At 42.6% G+C, this 27607-nt stretch overlaps 1 protein-coding gene across 2 annotated transcripts in view; it reads left to right on the top strand.

Moving 5' to 3' along the window:
• The first annotated feature begins 15412 nt into the window (after nt 1-15412).
• Nucleotides 15413-27607, top strand: part of ACO1 (aconitase 1) — a 37106-nt gene continuing 24911 nt past the window's right edge. Inside the window, exons 1-2 of one of the 2 annotated variants that reach the window (XM_027663662.1) lie at nt 15413-15517; nt 27037-27157. In XM_027663662.1, the coding sequence (XP_027519463.1) occupies nt 27061-27157 (97 nt within the window). In that variant the 5' untranslated portion in view covers nt 15413-15517; nt 27037-27060. Of the gene's footprint in view, nt 15518-15790; nt 15910-27036; nt 27158-27607 lie in introns of those variants that run through there. The other variant, XM_027663663.1, reaches the window with a different exon arrangement.

Raw genomic sequence — 27607 nt, 5'->3', positions numbered from 1 at the left:
GTACCCAAACTGTTATGGTCCAGCATGGGTGGACAACTATAAGGGTAAAAAACTGGTTAGATGGTTGAGCACAGCAGGCAGGGGTTAGTGGGTGAGTGAGTCTGTCCTGGGACCTATTGCATTGAGCACCTTTATCAAGAACATAAAGAAGACAGTGGAGAGCAGATCTGAACATGACACCAGGCTGGGGGAACAGTCATTACACTTTTATGCAGAGGGACCTGAGCAGGCAGGAGAGATGAATGATATCGTAGAATCAAAGACTGGTTTGGGTTGGGAGGTACCTTAAAGATCATCTGACTGCATCTGCCATGGGCAGAGACACCTTCCATTAGACCAGGTTGCTCAAAACCCCATCCAACCTGACCATGAGCACTTCCAGGGATGGGACATCCACAACTTCTCTGGGCAACCTGTTGCAGTGCCTCACCACCCTCACAGTAAAGAATTTCTTCCTGATATCTAATCTAAATCTACTCTCTTTCAGTTTGAAGCCATTCCTCCTTGTTTTATAACTATGTGCCCTTGTAAAAAGTCCTTCTCCAGCTTTCTTGTAGGATCCTTTCAGGTACTTGAAGGTTGCATTTAGGTCACCTGGGAGCTTTCTCTTCTCCAGGCTGGACAATCCCAATTCTCTCAGCCTGTCCTCAGAGGAGAGGTGCTCCATCCCTTTAATCAGCTTGGTGATCTCCTCCGGACTGCTCCAACAGGTCAGTGTCCTTCCTGTGCTGAGGACCTCAGAGCTGGACCCCAGAGTGTTCCAGGTGGGGTCTCACCAAAGCAGAGTAAAAAGGCCCCTCCCTCACCCTGCTGGCCATGCTGCTTTTGATGCAGCCCAGGATACAGCTGGCTTTCTGGGCTGCAAGTGCACATGGCTAGCTCATGTCCAGCCTCTCATCCACCAGCATCTCCAACTCCTTCCTGGCAAGGCTGCTCTCAATCCCTCCTTCCCCCAACCTGTGCTGATAGCGTGAGTTGCCCCAACCCAGGTGCAGCACCGTGAACTTGGTCTTGTTGAACATCATGAGATTGCCATGGGCCCACTTCTCAAGCTTATCCAGATCCCTTTGGGTGCCATCCTGTCCTTCAGGTGTGTCAGCTGCACCACTCAGCTTGGTGTCATCTGCAAACTTGCTGACAGTGCACTCAATTCCTTCATCTGTGTCATTAATGAAGATATTAAATAACACTTGTCCCAATATGAACCCATGAGGGACAGCACTTGTCACTGATATCCACTGGGACTCTGAGTTGTTGACCACTACCCTCTGGATACCATCAATTTCTTATCCATCTAACAGCCTACCCATCAAATCCATCTCTCTCCAACTTAGCAAGAAGGATATTGTGGGGGACCCAAAGGCTTTAAAGAAGTCCAGATAAATGACATCTGTAGCCCTTCCCTTGTCCACATCAGTATTTGGTAATTGAGAGATAATGTATTGGCTCATGCAATTAAGTGACTCATGAAGTATCAGCTTTGTAGGCAAGAGAAGTTTCAGATTTGTAGCTTTTTTACCTCTCCAAGTTGGTTGATGATCAGCAAATCCTGATCTTCATTTAAATAGGATACCTTTTTTTTTTTTTTCCCAAAAAAATCTCACAACTGAAGAGATAAGGAGAATGTTAGATCACATTTGTGCACTCTTTGTCTGCAATGGAAAACAAAAGACAAATTCAACTTTTTATACCTACACTACAAAAAAGTATAGGGAGGTACCTAGTATGTTTTCTTTTTTGCTTCATAGTAGCTTTACTTCCTGAAAAAAAATAATTCTTTATGACAGCTGTTCTGATCACACTAGAAATAAATCAAGTACAGACTTGTTAGGTAAAGGCACCAACAACTGCCCCTGACTAAGAGAAGCAAAAGCTCTATATGGAAAGCTGACACAAAGTTCTGGCTCAGTTCCAAGTTATGCAGTAAGATAGCTGGTATGTCTTTCAGCGTTTTATTTATTTTTTTTATTTATCCTGATTAAGAGATTACACCTTTTTAGGTAAAAGGTATAATATAGAACACATTAGACTACACAATCTAAAAAAAATATTACATATTAATATTTATATATCATATATATACCCAGTTTTCACATGGGTACAAGAAGAAAATGCTCCAATTTAAATTCATCCATCTCCTGTGGGGAAAAATCATTATAGTCAGCACTAGTAAATATTTAACAAAAACATAGAGAAATTTATCACAGGCAGACGTAACTGCTGAACTCATATAATATTTTAGCATTTACACTTCTTGCTATCACAGGAGCTTCTCTCGTTCTGCTAGCAAAAGTGGGATTTGTCAATAATAAGCCTTATCAGAACTGAAAGTAAAGAAAACTATGTAACAAGATAGTGAAGTCAAGAGGCTGAAGTTTTATGTCCAATCAGCTAGCAAATATGATGATATGACAGGCAAGCTATTTGTGCTTCAAATACACTGATTTTAACATTTAATAGCTTATTTCCAGCTCTTGCATTTTAGAACAAATAAATTTCTGACAAAGAGCATAAGAGATTTGCTCAGAATTAAGGAATCACTTCTCTGGGAGAAAAAAAAACAACCAACCAGCCAAACAGAAAACCAACTACAGTTTGTTTTATTTATTGTAAAGGATTCTCAGTTTAATTTGTTTGATCATGTTTTTTCCCTGGACTTAGGGAACATGTAAGCAATTCTTGTGAATAGAGTAGCTTAGTCAGTGCATTTTGAACTGCAAAATATGCAGAAACATCCACATGTTACAGATTTTTGTTAAGGTTTGGTAAGGGTTGTGCAAACTGAAAATAAAATGTCCAAGTCTGATGTTGTTAGAACCACATAGCAGCTTCTGATTCTACACTCTAATCATGTATCAGACACCCAGTATATGAAACACCATTTATATATATATATATATATAATTTCTTTCATATATGTATATACACACACATGTATATACATACATATACATATTTATATGTAGCCTTATTTCTCTTTATGTCTGATAGAACCTGTCAGTCCACAGGATAAAAGTACTCCTTCACCAGCAAGCATATAAGGAAACACCGCCTGTGCTAGACTCCAGAGCGATGTGGTCACACATGAGACACTCCTTTGGCTGTGTCACTGGTGCCCACATGGCTGACAGGAGGTGATGGTCTAAGGGCTTGACAAAAGCATCCCAGACTAAGGGTCCTGGCAAACAGCAAACCTTTTGAGACAGCAACTATGGTCAGTGAAAGCAGAGTCTGCAGCCACCATCACTCACTCTGTCCTCATGAGGGGATATGTTTCAGGCTCAGATGCCTTTCCTGACTGAGCTCGTTTCCATTTAACTGTTCTCAGAGTGTTGCACCTGAGTGTCCTCAGTTCATACCTGCATGAGCAAGAGGAGCCATTCTCCTCTTGCCAGGAGTGGCAAGCTCCTAACCTTCCCACCTTAGGAGTCCCTGCCTACTACAAACCCAAGCTTGCCCTTTAGCCATCCCACTTCTTAAGCAGCTGTTGCAGATGAATTCTTTCAAGAATTCATCTTCATGAAGTTTAAGGGGTTTATTGATGATTATAAAATTAGAATTAAACAGCTATTAAATGATAATTAAATAGTAATATGATTAAAAAACAGCTGTATAGGAGAGCTCAATGGGCTCAGGGTGGGGCTACAGATGTCTATAGCGTAATGAGATGGATTTGTAGTCAACTTGCCTAGGTGCAGGAGTACAGCTAGAGGAGTTGTAATTTTGTCTAGTCCCAGCTCAGGTTGATTCTGTCACCTCCTGATAAGCTGTGGCCTAGGTTCCTTGGTTCCTAAGAAGATAATGGCCCGTTACAGTTCTCTAGGTTTACGCACCAGGGCTGATTTTGGTTGGACCTGCTTGTCGGTGCTGCCCGAACCGAAATGCTCTCACTCATTCAGAGCACATGCACCTGCCACCACAGCACAGGGCTCCAGCACTCACCTCTGCACAGCTACCTCCTTGGAGCGATCCTGTTCTCCTGCCCATCTTTGTGGTTGTTGGGACGGACTATGACATGTAATATTCAGCAAGGAAGTTTATTGGAAAAGAAAAAAGGAAGCAGCAGCAGCCACAAGCTGCAATTTACAGCCTCTTAAATGCAGCTCTTTTGGTACACGTATATCACACAGATAGGTCAGCTTAAATACACAAACTACAATTCTCACAGCTAATAGGTAGATTTTAGCTGGACTTTCTCTGGACTTTCTCAGTCCTACTTTCTCACAACATTTCTGTGCACCTGTCCCTGTTTTCCTTTGATGTTTTGTGGCAGTAAATCTGCATTATATGGGAAAACTGTTGTTTAAACTTGTCTTAAAATGGCTTCTGGTGGTCTCTTTGCAAACACATGCTTCTTCTTCCCAACACCCCCCATGACAAGTGTTATCCCATGCAGGAATGTCCTGAGAGATATCCTGAGGTGTTCTCATTGGCCCCTTTTAACCCCTTCCTATTGGTTGTTAACCCCTTCCTGCGACCTGTAGTTGGTTACTCTGTGAATCCTCCTAAGCCTATAAATGTAAACCCCCCAACAGTAAACTCCCTCTTGCCTCCTCTCCACGCTGGTGTGCTGTCTCTGTGCCTGCCATGGGGCCACGTGGGTGGAGAGAGAGGAGAGCACCTCTCCCCTCCAGGCTCAGGACCTGAAGAAACCCCTGATGCTGGAGTTCCCTTTCCCTATCCTTCAAGACGTCGGAATGGTTCCTCAGATGGAAAAGGAACTAGAACTGGGTCGCCCCACACCAGGGGGTAAAAGAGACCCAGAATGTTTATATTTTTCTCAGTCACTCTGTTCAAAACAAGTCCTTGTTCTCGTGAGACAGTGTTCCCTGTTCCCATGGGACAGCTCTCTCCTGCTGCTCCTCTGCTCTCTCAGGATGCATCAGTACGTTGTCAGGACCAGGGCCTCCATTCTCAGCCAGTTTCTTGTTCCATACCAGGGGTCCCGGCCCAGCTGAAATTCCCCACACATCTTCTCTGATGATGTGTGGTGTGCTGACCCCGTCCCCATAGCTTCCACAGCAGGCAGCCCTGCACCTCAGCCAAACCTCCGCCTCCCCTGGATGAGGCCAGTATCACCCTGGGAAGATGGACAGGCACTCCATATAACCTCACACCTGGAGGGCCTCCCATCTTCTTCCGGAGCAGCATTTGGGCTGGTGCTAAGGGGCATGCTGTCGTGCTGGCTTCAGCTGTCCTGCACTGTCTTCAGCAGTATGTCTGTGTCTCTTTGGTGTTATGGGACTGCTGGGCCAGCTCCCCTGCACCAGCTTGATCACTACTCTCCTCTGGTACAGCTGGATGGAAACAAACACCCCCTGACCAGGAAACCACTGATTTGGATCTGCTGTGTTTCAAAATAAGGAAAACAGAAGCAGGAGTAGAAGCATATGTGAACAATAAAAAAATGATCTGTTAAGTGCTAAGTCCCTATTTGCTCCCCCTGGTTAACATTACACTTCCTCCTTCTACTCTGTAATAAAGTTTATAGCTAAGGTGGATTCTGTTGATTCATGGAAAGATACATCCTGTGAGTGGTGCTGAAAGCACTGGTTTTGCAGGTATCTATTTCACTGAATAACACAGGATAGGAGAGGACTCTGGAGCTCAGAGCAAGGGCAACCTCAAAGTTATACCCAGCTTCGGTATGAAAGCAATTCCCTGCTTTCTGCCAGGAGGGCTGCTGACCTGCTCTATCACCCTGTTACACAGACAAAACTTTACAATGTGTAACTCAATTCAAGATTTCAGAAAGAATGTGAGTTCTCCAATCCATGCTGCAAGTAAAACAATTAAAAAATCTGCTTGTGTGCCTTGTGATGTAACTGGGTGAGACAAGCAGGCGATTGTGGATAGAAACTTTAAAGGTGTGCAGGGCAGCCAATAGCTTGGACAACAGCAGGGCAGGCAGGGGAGGCAATGTGGCAGTGACCCTTATCCCTGCGTAGGCTGATGTCTTCAAATACCCTACAGGCCAGAGGAAATGAACACCCAACTTCAAAAAGTAGTCCACTGCTAGGTTAACAGCAATTCTGCACCAGTGCATTACTGCCTGGGGACAGGCACCAGCACCTCCAGCACCAAGGCTGTGATGGGCCTGGAAGCAATTCCTGGGAGAGTAGCTGAGAGCTTTTCTGCTCAGCCTAAACCCAGGGACCCATCTGCAGGCTGGTTACAGGGCAGAAAAGCCATGAACCATGCAGATTCCCATCATAGATCACTGGCATTATGGAAGTCTAAGCACGGGAGTGCTGAACTGCATTAAAAAAAAAGTGAATGAGATTTCATTGATGGAAATGAAGCATTGAGAGGCTCATAACATACAAATTAATGTTTCACAATAAGTCCCATTGGATAGCTTTCTCTTGACACAATCACTGCTTTTGATTAAGGTCTGCGGTGAATGAGGCAGTCTGTTCACTGAAACAGAGATTAACAATGGAGGTGCTATTTGCACATAGAGCAGTAGTAGAGGATTACCCATTCTCATGGCATCTAAATGTTGTGCTAAGAAACAGGGTAAAAAACCACACCAACCTCTGTCTCCTTCGCTGTGTTATCCTCGTGTTCTGTGTGAGCCCTGTTGGTTGGTGCAACTACTGAAGTAGATCCTACTGCAGGCTTAGTTGTATGGAATGGTTTGAAATACTTGCAAAGAGGCAAAAAAAGACAATTTGTTGAAACAGAAATAGTATTGCAGTACCTGATGTGATGTGTAATTTAGCTCTGTGCTCTCACCTTCATTAGGAGGCAGGGATACATTTACTATCTGCCCTCAGAGGCAGGAAAATATGTCAGGGAAACATCCATCCTGACTGTCCCATATCATAAGTGATCTGGTTTGGTCTGGTCAGTGGAAGCCTCAAAGAAACTAAGTGGTATATTCTCAAATTATAACTGCTGTTTTTATTCAGCACGTTAACTTGCTGCAGGAAAACTGAGAAATCAGAAAGCAAAGTACGAGTGCAAACATTTTTTGAAAAATAGGCAATATCCAATTTTTCATTGAAAAGTAGTTAAAAACAGGTAATCAGTCATGTTCAGGCATAAAGATAGGCAAAATATTATGGACAAACATAGTCTACCATTAGGGTGGAGCAAAGGAATTTCTGATGCTTTTCTCTGCATCTTCACTCTTTGAGCAAAACATACAGATATAGGCAGTATAAACTACGGAATTCTTTTCAAGAAGCATGTTTTTTAATGCTTTCTATAATGTACCAGTTGTTTTTTACAGCTATGATTAAGTGTTTTCTTTTCATATGGGTGTCAATTTACACTCTTTGAAGAAATTATTTCATCAGCAGTTCTTCTGGCATGAATACGTAAGTGGATAATCACAGGAGAGAATGGAATCCTGGAAAGTTAAGAATTTCAGGTTGAAAGCAAGTTTTTCTATCACTTCTCATACTTCAGAGAGATCAGTGAGATTTATTTTCAGACGCTTTCTTCTCCTCCTCCATCTCCATATAAGTAGGAAGCAGGAAAGAATAGTGAGCATTTGCTCTTAGCTCCTGCGCTGAATCTGGCTCCACTTTCCTCTCAGTTCTGGAAAAAAGAGTTTGGCACAATTTTCTATTATGAATGAATGAGTTGCCCAAGGGTAAAAATCATATTTGGCAAATAAGGCCTAAATAAGCACTGAATTGAACATCAGCACAAGGTGTCAGCACACAGATGAATGACACCTAAGGAAAGTGAAATACTCCCTGCTGCTGTCCTTGTGTCTTTCATTATTAATGTGGTAGCTTTTATTTGTTATTAGAGCAAGACTTTACTGCTCCATTTTAGTACTATTATTATCCACAGGGACTCCAGAGGTCATATATAAATGCAGAGCCTTTGCTAAGTTAGTAAGATACATCTGGATGTTTTTTCTGATCAGAAATCAGGAATCAGAGATACAGGAAGAAGAACACTGTCTTCAGGCCCAGGTGCTCAAAGGTTTACGGTAAGTTTTGTACATAATTTTGTGCAATAAATCCCTCACTGTAAGGTAAAATATCATCTGAGCAGTCTGTAAAAGGGAAAAGTGACAGTATGCCTTGGTTGGTGTAAGTCACAACAGCTCCTCTAAAAGCAAAGTAGCTACAACACTGTGGATCTTATCAAGTTGAACTACAGACTTTGAGTGTTCAGCTGGCGCAAAAATAGTCAATATTTGTTGAATTAATTACTATGAGATTTCTCCTTAGTTTATGGCTAGTATGGAGGTGAAGAAAGACACAACTAATGAAGTATCTAGGACTCTACCAACCCAGATTAGGACAGCCTTTGAGATTAGAGACTGCACTGATTTCAGCTGCCTTGCTAAAGGTAGGTCACAAAGGTTCCCTCTTCTCCCTGACTTTGGGATTAACTGATGCCTGAAAATTACCGTTTCTTAAAGGGAAAAGGCACAGGATTTTTCAAGTTTGTGTGCATTTGTTCCCTTGTGGAAACAGCACATCACTTTGGCTAAATGTGCAAAATTATGCAGATCTTGTAAGATATTCTGAAATACCAGCCAGTCCTAACCCATGATGCACACATCATTACAGAGAACTTTGAATGTGAAGTTGTACCTGCATTGCAGCAAAAATGTAAAGCAAAGTGTTATTGTTTCTCCCTGCTATTTAAGTGGAGTAACTCCTGAATTGTGAGCTATAAAAAAGAAATTCATCATCACTTTACTTCTTAGAAGGGAGAGAACCTATTGGAACAGGGCCCATGAGAAGTGGGTAAAGCAAGTTCCAAATGTCAGGGCAACTACAAATGATTACTAGTCACAGAATCATAGAATCAACCAGGTAGGAAAGACCTCTGAGATCATCAAGTCCAACCCTTGATCCAACTCTGCTGTGGTTACCAGACCATGGCACTAAGTGCCACATCCAGTCTCATCTTAAAAACCTCCAGGGACAGTGAATCCACCACTTCCCTGAGCAGCCCATTCCAATGTCTGATTACTCTCTCTGTAAAAAATTTCTTCCTAATATCCAACCTAAACCTCCCCAGGCACTGCTTAAGACCATGCCCTCTTGTTCTACTGCTGGTTGCCTGAGAGAAGAGACTGATGCCCATGTGGCCACAACCTCCTTTCAGGGAGTTGTAGAGAGTGATGAGATCTCCCCTGAGCCTTCTCTTCTCCAGGCTGAACAGCCCCAGCTCCCTCAGCCTCTCCTCACAGGACTTGTGCTTGAGTCCCTTCACCAGCCTTGTTGCTCTTCTCTGGACCTGTTCCAGCCCCTCAATGTCCTTCCTGAACTGAGGGGCCCAGAGCTGGACACAGCACTTGAGGTGTGGCCTCACCAGCACTGAGTTCAGGGGAAGAATCACTTCCCTGGACCTGCTGGCCACACTGTTCCTGATCCAGGCCAGGATGCCATTGGCCTTCTTGGCCACCTGGACACACTGCTGGCTCATGTTCAGCTTCCTGTCAATCCAGACTCCCAGGTCCCTTTCCGCCTGGCTGCTCTCCAGCCACTCTGTCCCCAGCCTGTAGCGCTGCAGGGGGTTGTTGTGGCCAAAGTGCAGGACCTGGCACTTGGCCTTGTTGAACCTCATCCCTTTGGAATCAGCCCAACTCTCCAGCTTATCCAGGTCCCTCTGCAGAGCCCTCCTGCTTTTCAGCAGATCAACATGCCCCCCCCAACTTGGTGTCATCTGCAAAATGGTACACTCAATCCCCTCACCAGATCATCAATAAAGATCTTAAACAGAACTGATAAAGATATTAAACAGAACAGTAGAGGGAATGTGAGGGTAGTGCTGTACAAATGCTTGAGGCTGTTACATTTACCAGTCACCAAATGCATGCAGTAGGAAACAGATGCCTCTCAGGTGGAGGTTAGTGACTGTGTGCAAGTTCTTTAGGCAGGTACAGCAGCAAAGTGAAAGCAGGTACCTTGGACTAGCCACATGGTAGATGGTAGAGCAGCCTGGGCTCCAGAGTTTGTTTTTTTCTACCAACTTTCTGCATTATTTTCTCCCCTTTCATCCTTTTTCAGCTGTATAAGATGAGTAACATTTTCTGTCAGAGTCCTGGGCTCAGAAAGGGAGTGCTAGTGCAATTGCAATACAAACTATGAACAGTACAGGTCCAGGCTAACTAAGATTATTATACATTGCAGATACACAAAAAGTTTAAAGAATATTTGGAATATGGGTTGTTTTCAGGTGAGCATTCCCAGGGACTTAGTCCGGGTTAAAGTTGTCTACACCATTCCAAATATGCAGATAAATACACTGGTGGTCATCAAAAACTTTTGCATTTACTGCAAGTTATACAATGTCGAAAGGGACAAGAACATTCCTTACACTTCTATGATGTGAACAGTTTGTCTTTCTAATGCTCAGCACAGCAACCATAAGAGATTACAGCCACTGGCCAAAGATTACTCACTTTGGAAGAAATTCTCCAAAAGCGTTATGTAGCTGGCATTGAAGGCACGGTGAGGACAGTCAAGTGACAACAGTTTTGCTTGTCTCAGACAAGGTATATAATCCCATCCTCGAGTACCTTTTCTTCAGTTCCTCTGTCAGAGTCAAACAAGTGCTTTTATTCTGCAAGAGAACTGTACTGTTCCTTGACAGTGTGAGTTTCTATTCAGGAGCAAGATCAGGATCCGAGCCCCCAGGTCAGTGCCCTCTTACTAGTAGCGAATGATACCGCGCCTCCGCTTAACCCCGTTTAACCAGTAGATGGCAGAACTTAAATCTCTGTTTTGCTACTGAAATTGAAATTCAATAAACATTATGGTAATTGTGTGAAGACTTATTTTAAAATAGAAAAGTAAGTAAATCAGTGCTAAGACCGGGAGAAAATTATAATATATTTGTTAAAATATGCCAACCACATAATTTCCTTTAGAGGATGCACAATCATCTAATTAAAGAGGGAGATGCAGCAGGTCACTTAGGTCAATAACCAGAACCCATTCTGGTTTTTCTGGGATGTCTTCTGAGACATGTTACCCTACGTCTTTTCAGACTTGCACTACTGTTGCACAGCAACAATTCAACACAGCTTAAAACAGTCGTGACTGACAATGAAATCTGAGCATGAACTCCTTTGTGAGCCGCCAAACAAATTTATTTTCCCATACTCAGGACAAGCTGTAGGCCATAACCTGCAGGCTATCACACCGGTTCTCACACTCATTCACAGATGGCTTCCTGGAGCAAAACTGAGTGCTGAATTCATTTGAATATATAAATTCATATCATGCTCTGTAGAACATACTACATTAAATGATGTACCCTTAGGTGCTGCTTATGGGGACACAGCACTCCAGAACAAACCTCACCAGGCATTTTCATTATACTGTAGAGAGCCAGGAAAAGCAGGAGGATACAGGCAGACACTTCTTTGGAATGACCACTTCAAAGGACAAACAGCTCTGGGTCCTCTAGGCTGACAATTCCATTTTATTGCCTCCCCCTCATCTCTGTCCTAGCTCAGTTAGAGACTGATTGCAGCAATCCTGTGACTGCAGCAATCGTGTAATTGCTGCAACTTCAGTGATCAGCTGAGACTTCATGGAGGATTGCCACAACACAGAAGTCTACTGCCATATGTTAAGGCTTTATTGGCTGTAATAAGCTGAAAGCTGCCCCTTGGGAATTTAAAGTGTTTGTAACTTCTTGATAGGATCGGAAAGAGTGAAATATGTTTAGAGACAAAAAAATGAAGTCAGATAGGAATTAAACAGACATTATATGCTCCCTGGACTTCCAGGGCACTGGTGAATAATCTTACAGAACATTCTAGAAGGAATCTGAGCTTAGACTGAGCTTCTTGTAAATGGATTTCAGTAAAACAGAAAGGACAAAGGACTGACACATAGTTCCTCATCTGCTGTGAAATAATTTAATGAAAAACCCTAAAAGCAGGAAGTCACGAGTACTGGGATGTTCATGACTGCAGTTGTTATTCCTATCTGAGTCCATCTTCACAGCAAGAACTGAAAGTAATTGTCTTTAACCCTGATTTAGCCCAAGAAAACTCTTGGGCATCCTTGCAATCTGATTCTAAAACCAAGAACTCATTTCAGTAAACATCTTCCTCACAAACAATGGATCTAATGTAGTTCTCACCTTCTAACAGACTTTAGAGAGAGGTAAATCCTAAACCAAACTTTAAGTTATTGTAAACTCATCCCCACTGGGAAGAAGGACAGCCTCAAATACTCATAATGTAAGTGTCAGCCTGCAATAACCTTCAGACAGCATTACCATAAACCCTTGAACAATCAGCCTCTCTTGCAATCCCCTGATGGCCTCTGTGTCCTTATAGAGAACCAAGAGAGGCTGAAGCAGTTTTGCCTCTCTTTCTGTTACATAAAATCTTCCCTCCTACCCCTCAACTTCAGAGACCTTCCCTCCCCACAGAACAGAAAATACAAACCTTGCAGATGTGCAGCGATAGAAGTCAGCCCTGATGTATGGATTTCCCATTTCTGTTGCTGACCTGTGATTTCACTAATCTTTGCTTTTTGCCCAGGAGACTATAGGTTAATCAGATTTATCAGGTTAATAAGCAATTCCTTTGGTATGTAAGTATGAAGGATGTTATTCATGAATCAAAACTTAGTGACAGATGTGGGCCTTGGTTCTGTTAGAAAAAACAACAACAAAAATATCACAATCCTTTTATTTTTTAAAGGAAGTGACCCAAAGAGTTATTATAGGACTTTATATCACAAAGAGGAACACAGTTGAAATGCTTTTATTACTATTAATTAAAAATATACAAAAATTAAAAAAATCTATCCAATAATGAAATATCTGCAGTTCTAAGGAAAGCACTAAGAGGTTTTAGAAAGTCTTTGGTTTTTCAGACCATCAGAGTCATCTACTAACTTGGGGTGTCCTGTAGAAAATATGGGCCTTCACCTTCAACAGCCAAACTACACACATGACTTTGTTCTACCAAACTTAATTTTGTGAACCTCTCTGGCCAAAGATGTGAAAAGAATATCATTAATGAATGTCCAGTTCCATGTTAACCATGTGTTAAAGCAAATCCTATGTTCTAAAAACTAATTTAATTCTAAAAGAAGAATAATAAAAAAAAAGTGCATTTGAATTAGAGCATGTGGTATTTGTCCTGAACAGAAAACAGGTCAACCTGGAAAAGATTTTGAACAATAACTCAAAAATACTGTATGTTGTAGATTACAGGCCATTTAGAGGTATCAAGTCAGAGAATAGCAGGTTTAACTACAAGGGGCCCCAGAAGTCTTAACTGTTACAGTAAAATCAGCAGCAGATGTGCCAAAGCCAGGATTCAGTATTTAGTTAAAAAAAAAAAATAATTCTACACAACGTATCTTGTTGTCCAGACCACGGGGTCTTTACCACTGATTTCTCCTGGTCTGCCAGTTCGAGCTAGGCAGTGTGTGTTGGCAGGAGGATCTGCCAGCAGAGGTTGGTGTGCAGGAATGCAACCCACAAACAAGCAGGAGAGACATTATGGGCATTTTCTGTGTTTCATCCTTCTTTCCAAGCAGAGCTCAGTACTTCCATTTTCACATTTTGCATCAGTTTGCTCACCTGAGACTTGCTCCTCTGCAGCAAAGCCAGCAATCAACTCAGTTTGCTCTTAGCCAAAGTTTTCTTCAGGTAAAAACAAAGCATTACTGGTCTTTTCCTTAACTCTCATTGGTTAGCATGTCCCCTAGCCACTGCTCTCCAAGAGCTCCCCCAGACTTGTAACACATTTACATTCCTTCCATGCAACTCTCCTTTACTATGTATGCAATTATTTTCCTAGAATTACATGGGTTTTAGTTTACTTTGTTGCTAAGGAAACTTTCCTGTTTGACCATCCAGGAGCCACTCTGGCAGTCACACCTGCACCACGTGAGCTGGGACTAAGGTCCTTTTGCAGTGGCTGGCTCCAGTGAGCCCATGGGTGCCCCACTTGACTCCCTACACACCCTACTCTTACACAATCAGACCAGGTTTCCTCACCAGATTGACCCCACATTTCCCACACCAGAAACCTCTGGATTCTTAAAATACTTTAATTATAGTGCAGCAACAAAATAACAACTCAAGCTGGGTGCTTTCTAGGAGAGACTGTGAGCAAAGCAAACCCTGGGTTTACCTGCACCGTCTAAAAGTCTGTGTGAAAGTCTGGGGTCTTCAGCTGACTCATCAGCTCCTGCTGTGTCTCTCAGTGTCTGGTCACCTGCCTGGCCCACAGGTCCCTGTGTCCTTTGTTGTGCAAAGGGTCAGGCACCACCTGAACCTGCAGCTGGCACTGCAGCTGCACATCGAGCTACTTGCACTGAATGTACTCAACATTATTCAGACCCAAATTGTACATCATTCTACTGGGGACACACTGGACACTGATAAACACTCCACAGGACTCGACCGTGGGAGTGATGTAAATTAGGTTCTCTAGGAATGTCCTATACTCTGACATTGTTCTTCAGTATTGACGTCACGATATTGATCTTGACCAGTTTGTAAGTAAAAAGCTGTTTTTGCCAACAGCCAGGCCAGTGAGCTTCTCCCCCAGCCCCAAGAAGATACGTCAGGTCCCACTCCTATTGCACTGATGCAAGGATGAGGATGCAGTCCTGTGTGTCAGTGTCCTGAGCAACACCTGTTGTCTTTCAGGCCCAGGCCATATGAAGAGTGGCTGAGGTCACTTGGTCTGTTCAGCCTGGAGAAGAGAAGGCTGAGGGGAGACCTCATCACAGTCTACAGCTTTGTCGTGAGAGGAAGAGGAGGGGCAGACACTGATCTCTTCTCTGGTGACCAGTGACAGGACCTGAGGAAATGGCCTGAAGTTGTGCCAGGGGAGGTTTAGGTTGGATATTAGAAAAAGGTTCTTCACCCAGAGGGTTCTTGGGTGCTGGAACAGGCTCCCCAGGGGAGTGGTCACAGCACCAAGCCTGACAGAGTTCAAGAAGCATTTGGACAATGATCTCGGGCACACTGTGTGACTCCTGGGAACGGTCCTGTGCAGGGCCAGAACTCAATGACCCTTGTCAGTCCCTTCCAACTCAGCATACTCTGTGATTCTCTGACCCCTGGACTCTGAAGCCAGAGCAAGCTCACGGGCTCGGAGCACGTGGCACCTCCCGCACACCGCAGCCCGCGCCCCGCAGCCCATGTTACAGCGCCCGTCCCTGGGCTGGCTCTGCCCGCAGCAGATCTGACCTTGACCTCGGTGCCACTCCCCTGCCCTCTGCACTGACAGCTCTTCCTCTCTTCCTCCCACATCCAGGGAGGGGCGCCGCTCGAGGAAGGCAGCGGCCCGCTGAGGGGCGAGCCGGGGCCAGGGCTGCGGGCAGGAAGGGGAAGCTCGCCCGCTCCGCGCCCCCGCCGTCCGGCTGCCTGGCTGGCTGCCTGGCTGCCCTCCCTCGCTTCCCGCCTCCCGCTCCAGCGGCTGGCGGCCATCCCGCCGCGGCTCCGGCCTTGGGGCGCGGGGCGGGGCCCGTGCGCCACCGCCCCTTCCCTGCCTGCGCCCGGCGGCCCCTGACGGCGAGCGGCGGCGGTCTGGTGCTCTTCGCTCCCGGTGAGTGCGGGCCCGGCCGCCCCGCTGCGCTCCCGCCCGGTGCCGGCGGCTCGGGCGCCTGGGAGCCGCGTCCCTGACACCCCATTGCCCGGCGGTCCCGGAGAGAGGTGGCGGGGAGGGGGGCGTCCCTCGGGGCCGAGCGGGGCCGGGTGCGGGCCGGGCCGGGTGCGGGCCCGGGCGGAGGGCGGGGACCGGCGGCTGGCAGGGCCCGGCGGCTCCCGCGGCGGGCGCTGGAGAGGGTCGCTGTGTTCTGCGGGGGGAAGGCGGAGCGGCCCCTGAGGCACCATCTCGGAGCGGCGGCGGCAGCAGCCGTGCGGGCCCCCCGCGGCTCCGGGCCCCGGCCGGCAGAAGTCGGGTCTCTCCAACGCCCGGCTTTGGGCCGGCTCACGCAGGTACCGGGACCGGCTTTGGCAGAGCGGAAAGAGAGGAGTAGATGTAGCTTGATGAGATGAGCGGGCGTGGAAGAGAAGTGGTGCTGCTCTGTCCTCGTCTGAGTGAATTTTCCTGCTGGAACAACTCGAGCCTTGTCTGCTGGTGTTTCAGTAGTGTCTAAGTAGTAGAGGATAGTGCACAGTGCACGTAGAAAGCACACAGCAACCCCGCTGTGTTGCAAAAACCCCAATAGATCTGCAACATAAGTGAGACAGGGAAGGGATGGAAGAAACTTATTGTGAAGTGAAGCCTAGAAAGTGTCAGGTTTTAAGTATTTTGTGAGAGAAAATCGTCTGTTTTGGTACAGATTCATGGTACAGACAGCAGGTGCAGGTGCTCCATAACAGCTATGGAGGTTGTAGCCCAGATTGCAGCTATTTGCCTTTTAGTCTAACCTAACTGAGGACTGGCTGTGGAGATGCCTGGTTTCAGAATCGGGATCAGGTGTATGTTTGGATTGGTCCCGTGTATCTTTCACCACATTGCCATGTTTCATAACACCACCATAGTTCCGTTTTATTTTTTAACTGAAGGTTGTGCTTTGCTATTTAGTTTCCACCCCTAAAGCTAGTGGGGGGGGGGGGGGAGGAGGAAGACGGAGAGGTCTGGAGTTCGGTATTCTTTAGTATCAGCAGGAAACTTGGTCTAAAACAGAGGATTCTCTCTCCAAACAATTGGAATTGAATTAATATCTCTGAGCACTCAGTGCTGTTGCTATTGTTCAGACTAGCTCTATCAATCCACAATACCTAAGTAAAGGAAGACCACCACAGAGAAATATTAACACTGGAATGTTTATTTAGTATTGCTTTGCTTAAAAGTGATTGTGCTCCATCAGAATGTCCTAATAAACTTCTGGGGATTGTTACTGCTTCAAAGAAAGTAAGGGGAATGTAATGGACACAGAGTGGGAAATGCAGCTGATTCTTGTGCCCTCCAGGATCTGTATGGTGTGTGAGGAATTATTTGAAAAATTATCAATATTTTACTTATCTTGAATCTTGTAAGATGGAGGAAATGCCTGAAGAAGCCAGAAATATGAAGAAGTCTGATCATTAAACTGGGCTTTGCAGACTATATCATACAGACTACCGCTGAACTGAAAAAACTGTAGGGCTTTCAAGCTGCATTTTTTTGTCATATCACATTTGTAATTTAGCATCTTTTTTTCTCTCTGGTTCCTTTTGGCCCGAGGATGATACACTCGAACTTTGATACTATTCAATGAAGTTTTTATATTAAAGGTGGAAGGGCTGAAACAATAAATATAGAAAATTAGAGAAGAAACCATATTTGAACAGTAAGAAATGCAGCAAATCTCTTTCACTGAGTGTTTTCCAACGTAGACTGTCACAGTAGGATTTTACCATTTAAGAGCTGGAAATTTTCTCCCTCCCTGCAGTAACAATCCACTTAAACTAACTGGAAAGATATGATTTGAAGAGTGGTTCCTTTCCATCTTTTTAAATACAGAGGAGGCAGAGAGTCTGCTCCATTTGTGTGAAAAGGAGGTAAGATTATTTCAGGGTTCTTGCCTTCAGTCCTGCTTTAGGGATTGGTTAGTTCTCTATGTATTTGGTGCTTCCTTGGAGGAGTTGGGACATCCCACATTTGTAGGGTCAGGACTTGTGAAAGGGGGTGTTTAGTTTTTGTTGTTTGGGGTTTTTTTCCCCTCTATCTTTTTTGTGTGAAAACTGCTCCAAAAAAGTTGAATTAGAAGTGTTTTTTGGAAAATTAATTTGCCTCCCCATGGAGCCTGGCCAGTAAACCCTGCTAACAGTTACTTTGAATTTATGAAATTGTATCAGATACACGCTTGTTCTGCTTACAGACTGAAGCCATTGGTGTTTGAAAGCTGGATTCGTCTAGCGTGAATAGTTCAATAGCTACTGAGATTGAAAGCTACAGGTTTTGGTGTGAGAAAATTATCTGTATTTCCAGATCACAAATTCACGATTTGCCTTGAAATGGTGTGGAAAGTTAGGACTTCTTCCCTACAGTGTCGTACTATTTCATACATCCCCTCATCAGTTCTTTATCCTGAAAAGACTCTTTCTACCTGCATATCTCTGATAGCTCTGAAACAGTTCAGATGGCAAGCTGCAGAAAAAGGAGGTTTAAAGGTGCAGGGACTGGTGTGATGGTAATGGCATGAGCAGAGAGCTGATTCACAGTACTCTCCTTTTGTTTCCCCTTCCCATGCACCTCTGCAGTGTTTCATCACCCCTCACATGAGTCTTTTGAAACTAACAGACCAATACTGAGATATCTTTTAATCTGCCTACTGAAATTGAACCCAAATTTCAGAGCAAACCATTGTACACAGTTATAGCGCTCTCTGTATTCCAAATTTCTTGCAGTTGCTTCCATGCTGTTTCTGTTGTTTGTTTGTTGGGTTTTTTTAACTAACACTGAAAGCTAACTCTTTGTTAAAACTGGTCCAAGCTGCATATTTGTTAATGAACAGTCTGAGGCTACTGACATAGGGTAAAAGAGAAGCAAGTTTGAACAGGGATAGGAAGTAGGTTAAAGTTCAAAGTTACTCTTTCAGGCTTCATTTTTCGATGTTGGTAGTCTCCAGATAAGGTTCCCTGTATTCTCAGGCATATCACTACTCATTTTTCTGCAGCAAAAAGGGAAATTAATCTCTGCTTTTAACTGGGACATTCAGTGGTGAGTCTGCTGACACAGCACCCCCTTAACACTTACACCTCCTTAATTATGATCTGGATTTTGTTAAGACTAGATTGCATTCCAGAGGCTGTCAAGGATGTGTGCTTGCCTAGGTTACCAAAAGCATGGTGAGATCTATAGAAGTGTTTTGACTGTCCCTCTAAGCCTTAAGTGCACAATAACTGCTAAAGTGAGGGAACAGGTAGCGTTTGGTTTTCTGGAAGGATGACTTGCATGAGTTTAATATCTACATCTTGGAACTGGGCATGCATCTAAAGTTCCAGCTTGCTTGGAGCTGGAGTTACTTTAAGACCTAAAGGTTTGATTTTACAAGCTTGATCTCTGAATTGAATTTTCAGTCCCTACATGTGCAATACAGCACTGCTAACAAAGAGAAATTGTCAAAGTGCTTATGACAGCCTGTGAAATACATGAATTACAGGAATATGCAATTAGTAAGTAACCTGTCCAGTGCATTGGAAGTGTTGCACATTGTGGCTCTGAATAAGTAAGTATTTCAGCATTGCAGTTTTGGCTATCAGGAGAAAGCAGTAAAATCTGCAACCCTGTTTCTTCAGTGTGAGTGAATGAGTTCCTCTTGAGCATTAGAGTTGAAATGGGCTCCCTGAAACTTTGCCTAGAGATTGTTTAAAAAAACCTCCTTTATGTATTACTGCATTTTCTTCCAGTGTGGAACAATGGTGTGGTTTATACCAGCAGAACAGTTACTCAGTCATCAAATTGTTAAAGGACTTCTTTTTAAGGATCTACATGTAATGATCTACATGTGATGAGAAACACGAAGATTCTTTCTCCAATCTCTCTTAGCACTGAAATATCATCCCACAACAGTGTATATTTTTTGCATAGTAACCTCACCTGTCACAGGTAGAGTAAGTGTTAAACAGTAAGAGCTTCTCTGAATCACAAGAAGCCTGTGTTTATTGCAACGATAGTTGCACTCATCTGTTCTTTGCACGTCCAGAAGTAATTATAGCATTTTATAATTTTGTAAAACAAGACTCTACCTGTTCTAGTAGTGCTGTTGAAGTCTATCCAAATGCTCAGGACATGTGTGGGTTTAGGGTTTTTGTGGCTTTTAGGTGTTTTTTTTTCTAATTTTTTTGTGGGTGGGGGTTTTTGTTGTGTTGTCTTTGTCCATTGGTACATTGGTCCGTCGGCACATTTCCCCTGGGTAACAGAAGCATTTTTCTTAGGCAACTGGGATATTTAAACTAAAATATACAAATATATTTATTAGGGTTCTTTTCCCAAACTGAACTGAATTATGGGTGGATTTACTTACCAAAATTTTACTCCTGCAGACATCTGAGTAGTATTGGAGAGGATGCCTTTCCAAATCAAAAATGCAGACTTCTGTCAACATGCTTAACCTGTGTATTTTCCTCCCTTGGTTTTCAGGGAAGGTAGGCATACACAGAGCATGCTGCAATTCCAATAGAACAGAAGTTCCTACATGCCAGACCTGCTAGGAGATCTTTGTTCATGGCTAAACCATTTGTAACCTCTGTAAACTGGAAGCAGTCATCAGTCATTATTTTTAATGAAGGCCTGTTGCTGAGTAGAATGTGAAACCATGAGAAGAGCTGTGTAAGTTTTAGAGGCTCAGGGCAACTGAGCAATAGCCCTTAATTTGAGAAGTGCTGTTCAGATATATGTAACTCCTAGTAGTGTCACGAAGTGCGTGCTCAATATTGTGATGATGAATTTACAGCTCAGTAACCCACTGCTCTGCTGCAGCTTCCTTTAGATTTTTTTAGTTACTTTTTGCTTTTTGGAGGTGCTTGTTGCGTACTTGGCAGCTAAGTGCAGATATGTGTACATACATACGCACACAGTTGAGTAGACAAAACTAAAGGAAACGACTTGAGGGAGTAGGAATGATAGTTGCAATGGAAAGTGGTAAGATCAGATTCAGGATGGGTGGAAGATGTTCCATATGTCCTCTGCCTTATCACCAGGCAGTCCTACCAGCTCACCTCTTGTTTTCCAGTTTTCGATTGGAAGCTTCAGCACAGAAACACCGTATTTTGTCATATTTCTTCCCAAGTTTCCTGCAAGTACCAGCAAGTCTGAGCCTTCCTCTTTTTCTTGATGACTGATAGAATAGCATCTTTTCTTTGCCTGAGTGTAACCTTTTTAGCATTTCTAGTGTCTGGCAGAGTGTTCAAATTAAACTGCTTCTTTGCTGAGTGCACGCTTCCCAGTGGTGGTCAAGGATTTACTCACATTTCAGGAAAAAAGCATTGACAACTTGAAATCTGTTTTAGTTAAGCTATTAGGAGTTTAGTTTTATGAAGAAGTGTTTAAAATTAACCTCTTCCCGTTAATAATGTAGGCACCCTCTCATAATTTGAAAGACAGCAGCTAAGAAACCAAAGATGGAATAGAAAAGGCAGTTGAACATGTTACCTTTCCCCAAGTGTGATAAATAGAAACCCAGAGTCGGATGATTTCCAATTAGAATTTATTATATGATAAAAACAAATTCAGCAAATTCAGGCAGGGGTTTCAACAACTCCCAACGCCTGTCACACCCAAAGAAGACAGTTGTTCTACATTTATTTCCAGCTAATTCATGAATATTCATTATAAATAAGCAAAAACATTACACATTGTGAAGTCAGACATTCAACAGATGTTTTTCTTAAACAAGAATATTATCTATAAGCATCCATAATATATTGTCAAGTCAGACATTCAGCAGATGTTTGCTTGTTATCTATACAGAGTTATAAATTTTTAAGAAAGGTGCTATTATCCAGCTAACTAAACAAAATTCTTTCACTATAAATCTTACACAAGGTAAAAGGGAGGTAACTTGTATGTCTTTATAGGGGCCCAATTAAGTTTTACGATTTGTTTTTCTTTTCTCTCTCTGGGTCATATTGACCTTACACTGTTTTTCTTTTAATTAGCCCGAATCATTTTCTCAGTTTATCACACCAAGTGAGATTAATATGTCTGTACTAAAATGCTGGATAACTGTGCCTGTTCTGTTCCTGCTTTATGGCCTGAAGCTTGAAGGAAGTCATCTCATCTAGAATCTTTTTCTTTCCTTTTTTACTTTGTGCAGGTCAAACAAAATAAATCCGTGTCCTTAGTTTGTCCTCAGGAACTTATGTAATAAATGTGATTATTTCTATTTCTAATCGGGAGTCTTTTGTAAACATTTATGTCATATACTACAGAAAGAGAATGATTTACTGTCAGCATGTATTTTAGCAGGAAAGTACTCTGTGTGCTACAGTTTTCTCTTTTTCTGGGTAGCAAGAGATAAGTAGGGTGCTCTGATATCCCTAAAAACCCCCAAACCCATATTGTTGCTGGTATTGATCTGGCTACAACAAATGAATATAAGAGCAGTTACGTTTTTTAAAAATAATCTTTTTTTTTTGTGATGTGAAAGAGATTGTTTCTTTTAGCCTGGTTAGCTGTATTAAGTTTCAGCTTCAACTCTAAAGAGAGTAGAATAGTATGTTGAAGTGATGTCTAGAACGGTTTTCAGATTTTTTGCTGGGGTATAGTGAGAGGCTAAACAGCAAATTTTTTCCCTCTACAGTTTTTGTGAGATAATTTCTGCAAATGCAAAATTAGAGGATATATAAGCATGCTTTCTCAATTCCATTAATTTCAGTAAAATTTCATTTGTTATCATTGGTCCAAGTCACACAACTGCTTTTAAAAGGGTCTGAAGTAGAGTTTAGGAGCCGCAGTCAATCAAGAATGTGCTTTAAACTGAACCAAGTCCTTTTCCAATCAATGTTGTTATGGTCTGACTAGTACTGTGTTTGTATTGGACACTCAGAGAAGTTACAGCAGCTGAAGGTTTGAAATCAGCACATGAAACATACGCTTAAGTCTCCTGAGAGTGTTCTTCTTTTAAAAAAAATAAAAAGTCTTAGTTGCATACTTTAATCTTTTTTTGTGGAGATCCACATGAGGCTTCAATATGCTTTGAATGTATTTGATTTAGTTAACTATCAAGAGAAGACAAGGAAAGAGGATGGACAAACACCTTTTTCCTTCCGTCCCCTTGGGCTTGTGCATGTTTATTATGTCCTGATCATCATGATCTTCAGGACAATAGAGATTCCCACACACAGTTCAGCCAGCCATTTTTACACTGATCTTTTGGTGCTAGTAAATATCTGAGCTCTCATGGTAAAAGCTGAGTTTGCTGGCTCACTCAATGAAGTGAGGAATGTTGTTGCACACAGATTTTGTTAGTGCAAAAGCTTTATTAGAGTATTGCAATGTAAAACTCGTGTTTCCAGAGAAATTTGAAGGTTATGACCTCACTGAAATAAATTTGCTTCTCCTGATAATGTTCATGGTTAGAATCTTTCTGCAGTGTTGCTTCTCTGGGGGAGAGAGAATTGGAACTGGTAGAGAGGAAAGCTAGAAATCAGACTGGTTGATGATCAGACAGAGTGATGAGCTGATGTACAGTCTGGATGAATTGAGAAATACTCTGACAAGAGATGGAGCTGGGTAGCACAGTGATAAGCTGTTGCGTTGATGTAACAATATTTATAGTTAGGGAGTACAGATTTAAAGATGACCAGCATTAGTAGGAGCCGAATTGTGGGTATTATTAGGCACAGCAAGGGCTAAAATAAAGGTTGTTTGTCTGGTACACTTTATACAAGTACTTTAACCTCTGAGAAGGTTTCAGCAATGAGATGCTCCTTTTTTTTTTCCCAGTTGAACCATTTTCAAGGTTCAGTCAGCTGAAACCACTGGAGTCCTAGGGCTATGTCGAGAATTGTACAAACACTACAACAAATGAATATAAGAGCAGTTACACTAAAGAACATCTGTCTGGATAACTGGAGAGGGGAAATTGCTTGGGCTAGAGTAGCTACTGTTTTCCAAGGCCTGGATGAGCACTATTTGTGTGGGTGGCTGTTATCATTAGAAACTTCTTAAGAGGAATTCTGCCTTCCTGAGGGCTGCTATTCCACATTTTCAGGTTCAGATAATCCACAGTTTCAGATGTGACCTCCCCTCAAACAGTTTTAAGGTTGTCGGGCAGAAGTTCAGGTGCTTGTTTTGGTATGTCTGACCAGGTCATGTGCACTGTGGTCATGCACTGGCCATGGCCAACACGTGTGACCCTGTGTACTGCACCAGTCCCAGGCAGACAGATGTCTTCTCCTCCGTGTGCTAGCCTGTTTGCGTGTTTACATTTTGATGCCTGCAAAATAAATATTCTGTGCTGCAATCGCAAGTTAATCTGTATCAAGTTAATCAAAAAGTTAATCTGTATCTGTCACAATGATTGGTTTAAAAATTTTTGTATCCTCAGTATGCAGAGTCTTGCTCCTTGGCGTCTTTTTTGGCAGATGACCAGCTTGAGTTCAGTGCTGCGGCCACTTGGTTTACAATTTACTGTGTGGAAATAGTAGTTGGTGTGACTGAGCCTTCTCTGGCTCTGTGAAATTTGCTACAGCAATGCTGCTAGTTGGTATTTTTCTAGAGACTTTACCTCTTTCTAGGTATTTCTGGATGGCTTCCAGGCTTGTAATAGAGTTAGTTGTTCATATCAGTGGGACCAGGAAGGTGAAAAGAACATGTGATTGTGCTTTGGTCAGCCCACAGTTTGGCTTATTTGTCTAATTCAGTTGATGAGAGGAAGTTTATACTGTGGTACTTCATACTGTGAACTAAAAGAGCTCTGTTCAGGGGAGAGGGTGATATCTGGTAAAGAAATGTTTACATGCAGATAATGCATCTTAGCTTTTTGATTTGCTCAGGCGTGGACTTGGATGGGAAATGTTAGAGCTGCAATTTACACTTGGATGAGAATATGTGAACTGAGTGCAGTGGACTCATTATGGTCATATCAAAGTAATGATCTGCTGGTTTATCTGTTAGGGGATATTTGAACATTTCCTATCTTCAGCTGCTCTTAGACTTTCCCATTAGAAGCGAATATGCATTAGTTAATGTTCTCAGCTTGGAGGCAAAAAGGTAAAGCTCATCAGGAGCGTAGCTGGCAAGGAAAGGAAGGAAGAAGTTAATTTTGATCATGCTCAATCATAGAAGCACAGTTTTCTTAGAGAAATAGCTGAGTGGTCCATGCTATTTAAAGATAATGACATCTAAGACTTGATGGGCTTGTGTGTGAGATGAGTATCTGCAAAGCTGGGAGGAGGAATCTCGGAAAATAATTCATGGATGGGAACGTGTGAGGTGATACGTTTGAGAGGGTGTGTGTTTGCAGTCTGTTCATTTGCCAGCCTTTCAACTTCCCTGGCCATTCAGCTTTTCATCTAGAAATATCCATCACTTTTCCTTTCTTTTATAGTATCTTGCTGCTTTACACCCTGGACCTTTCTTTGTAATCATTTTTGCCGTCTCTCCTTGGTTGTTGTGTTCAAAGTATATGAATTTTTAATTTCAAAAATAGTGGAATAATTTAAAAATCCCCCAGAAATATATTCCATATAGTAGTGTGTCCTGAACAGTCAATGAAACTGGATGGTGAGATAAATTAATTCATTCTTTGACCTTGCTTTATCTGTTTGTGCATCTTTTTTGCACCAATCTCCAATCTCGAAGGATGTGTCTCTCATGCCTTGTTGTGTTTGGGGTTTTTTTTGTTGTTACTTGTTTGTTTTTTTTTTAAACTGAGGCAAGGGAAGATAATGTTACTTGAATGAAGACAGAAACAGTGCTGTGGAAAAACATCAGCAGATCTGGAAATCAGACCTTTGATTATTTCTCTTCTAAAAAAAATTTTAAGCATGACTGGGAATGTTGCCAGACACTGCAAGAGAATTCTTCTTACTGTTAAATCATTAGCTTGATCCTTGGCATGTGTTGGCCTAAGCCAGTGCTCCCAGAAGAGGCCTGGGCAGAGTTCAAGTCTTCAGCGTGTCCTAGGAACTGTTCCATTAGGCAGTTTGCATGCAGTTAACCTTATCTGGAGATTGAGAGATATTTGTATAGTGAATTTAGGCCCCTCTGTGCTAGTTGGCCTTGATATTGGGAATATCTCAACTTCTGTAAATGAACCCTAAATGACCCTAAAGGTCCCAGTAGAATGCACTACCCAGTAAGGCATTAGGATAGCCACGAAAAAAAAAAAAAGAAAGACAAAATATCTCAAACTAAAATCATGTTTACAATAGAGTCTACCTAAATTTTCTTTTTGTGGTGACCTTAACAAATCTCTGAAATCAGGAGGGTTCCTTTTTTTCATTTGATAGGGTTAGTATTCTTAGTCTGTAATACTTCTTCTCAAATAAAACAGTAGTGTTTTCTGTTTTGGTTTAATTGGTTTTAATTTTGAATGCAAATGCCTGTCTGTTTAGCTTTAGCTCAATGCCACTTCTGCTAGTTTTGGCTAGGATACAGTTAATTTTCTCCCTAGTAGGTAGTATGTGGCTGTGGTTTGGATTTGTGCTGGAAACAGGGTTGATATCACAGGGATGCTTTTGCTGCTGCTGAGCAGGGCTTCCACAGAGACAAGAGCTTTATGTATTAAAATGTCTGTATCTCAACCTATGAGTTTTCTACCTCTTACTGTTCTAATTGCCTCCCTGACCCCTCCAGGAGAGAGTGAGGAAGTGACTGTGTGGTGCTTAGTTGCCTGGAGTTGAATCACAACCCACTTAAGAAATGAGGCCACGTTCTCATGGTGGCTCATGAATCACAGAGGCACAAAGAGCTGTCTGGAAGCAGTGAAAAGAAGACAATACTGAAGACACTAAACTCTCTTTGTAAAATCGTGTTCAGAGAAGGGCAATGGAGCTGGTGAAGGATCTGGAGCACAAGTCTTAAGGAGTAGCTGCGGGAGCTGGAGTTGTTTAGCCTGGAGAAAAGGAGGCTGAGGGCTGACCTTATTGCTCTTTACAACAACCTGAAAGGAGGTCGTAGCCAGGTGGGGTTGGTCTCAACGGGATAAGAAGAAATGGCTTCAAGTTGCACAAGGGGAGGTTTAGATTAGACATTAGGAAAAAAATGTCTTCCAGGACTTGGAATAGGCTGCCCTGGGAAGTGATGGATTCACCACCCTTGGAAGTGTTCAGCAGATGTGTTGATGTGGCACTTGGGGACATGGTTTAGTGGTGGACATGATAGTGCTGGGTTAACACTTGGACTAAATCTTAGAAGTTTTTTCCAATGTTAAGCTTCTGTGATACTAAACCATATGGTATATCCGTATTTTCACTATGCTTTTGTCTCTGAGGAATTGTTGCACGTATATTTGTAGTGAAAAGGGCATGACTAACAGTACCTTATTGTCTTTTTGTACCTTATTGTCTTTTTTGTACCTTTTTGCCTTTTTGAAAGTTGGAACAGATACATTGTGGACTGTGGGACATGTACTTTGTATGCAGGACACGCGTAATGAAAATGTCTTTGATTTTTCATTTGTTTAGGGATTCTAAGGGTCTTGAACAACCATGAGCAACCCATTTGTACAGATTGTGGAGCCGCTGGACCCAAAACAGCCTCTGAAGAAGTTCTTTAATCTGAGCAAACTGGGAGATGTGAGATATGGTACGTTGACAACATAAGGAAAACATTTTGTGTACATTGAACAGAACTAGAACAGGTATTGCCACATTAGATGATATTTGATCTCTGAGGAGAACTATGAATTCAAAAGATATTTTTTTAAAACAAAATTTGAGGAAAATTTACTTTTGCAAATTTAGAACTATAAAAATATTGGCAAGATCACAGTAATATTTCCTCAAGATACTGTGCACACAGCAATCTTGTTTTTCTTGAGTGGATAAGGAGGACTAGGCAAAACTAAGAGCACAAGTTTTCTAATATACTACTAAGCTACCGTGAAAGGCTGGAAAGGATCTAACACTGATATGACTGAATCATTCAGAAAGATAATTCAGCTTTAAAAACAGTGGTGGTTAGAGAATCCTTTCTGAGGAGAATCCTTTCTGAGGAGGCTTTTTCTTTAGTTCCTCTGACACTTCACGGATCTTT

Source organism: Corapipo altera, unplaced genomic scaffold, assembly GCF_003945725.1.
Source record: "Corapipo altera isolate COAL_440 unplaced genomic scaffold, ASM394572v1 61129, whole genome shotgun sequence".
Classification (NCBI taxonomy): Eukaryota; Metazoa; Chordata; class Aves; order Passeriformes; family Pipridae; genus Corapipo; species Corapipo altera.
Note: the sequence above shows the minus strand (reverse complement) of the source record. Positions and strands in the feature narration are given on the sequence as shown.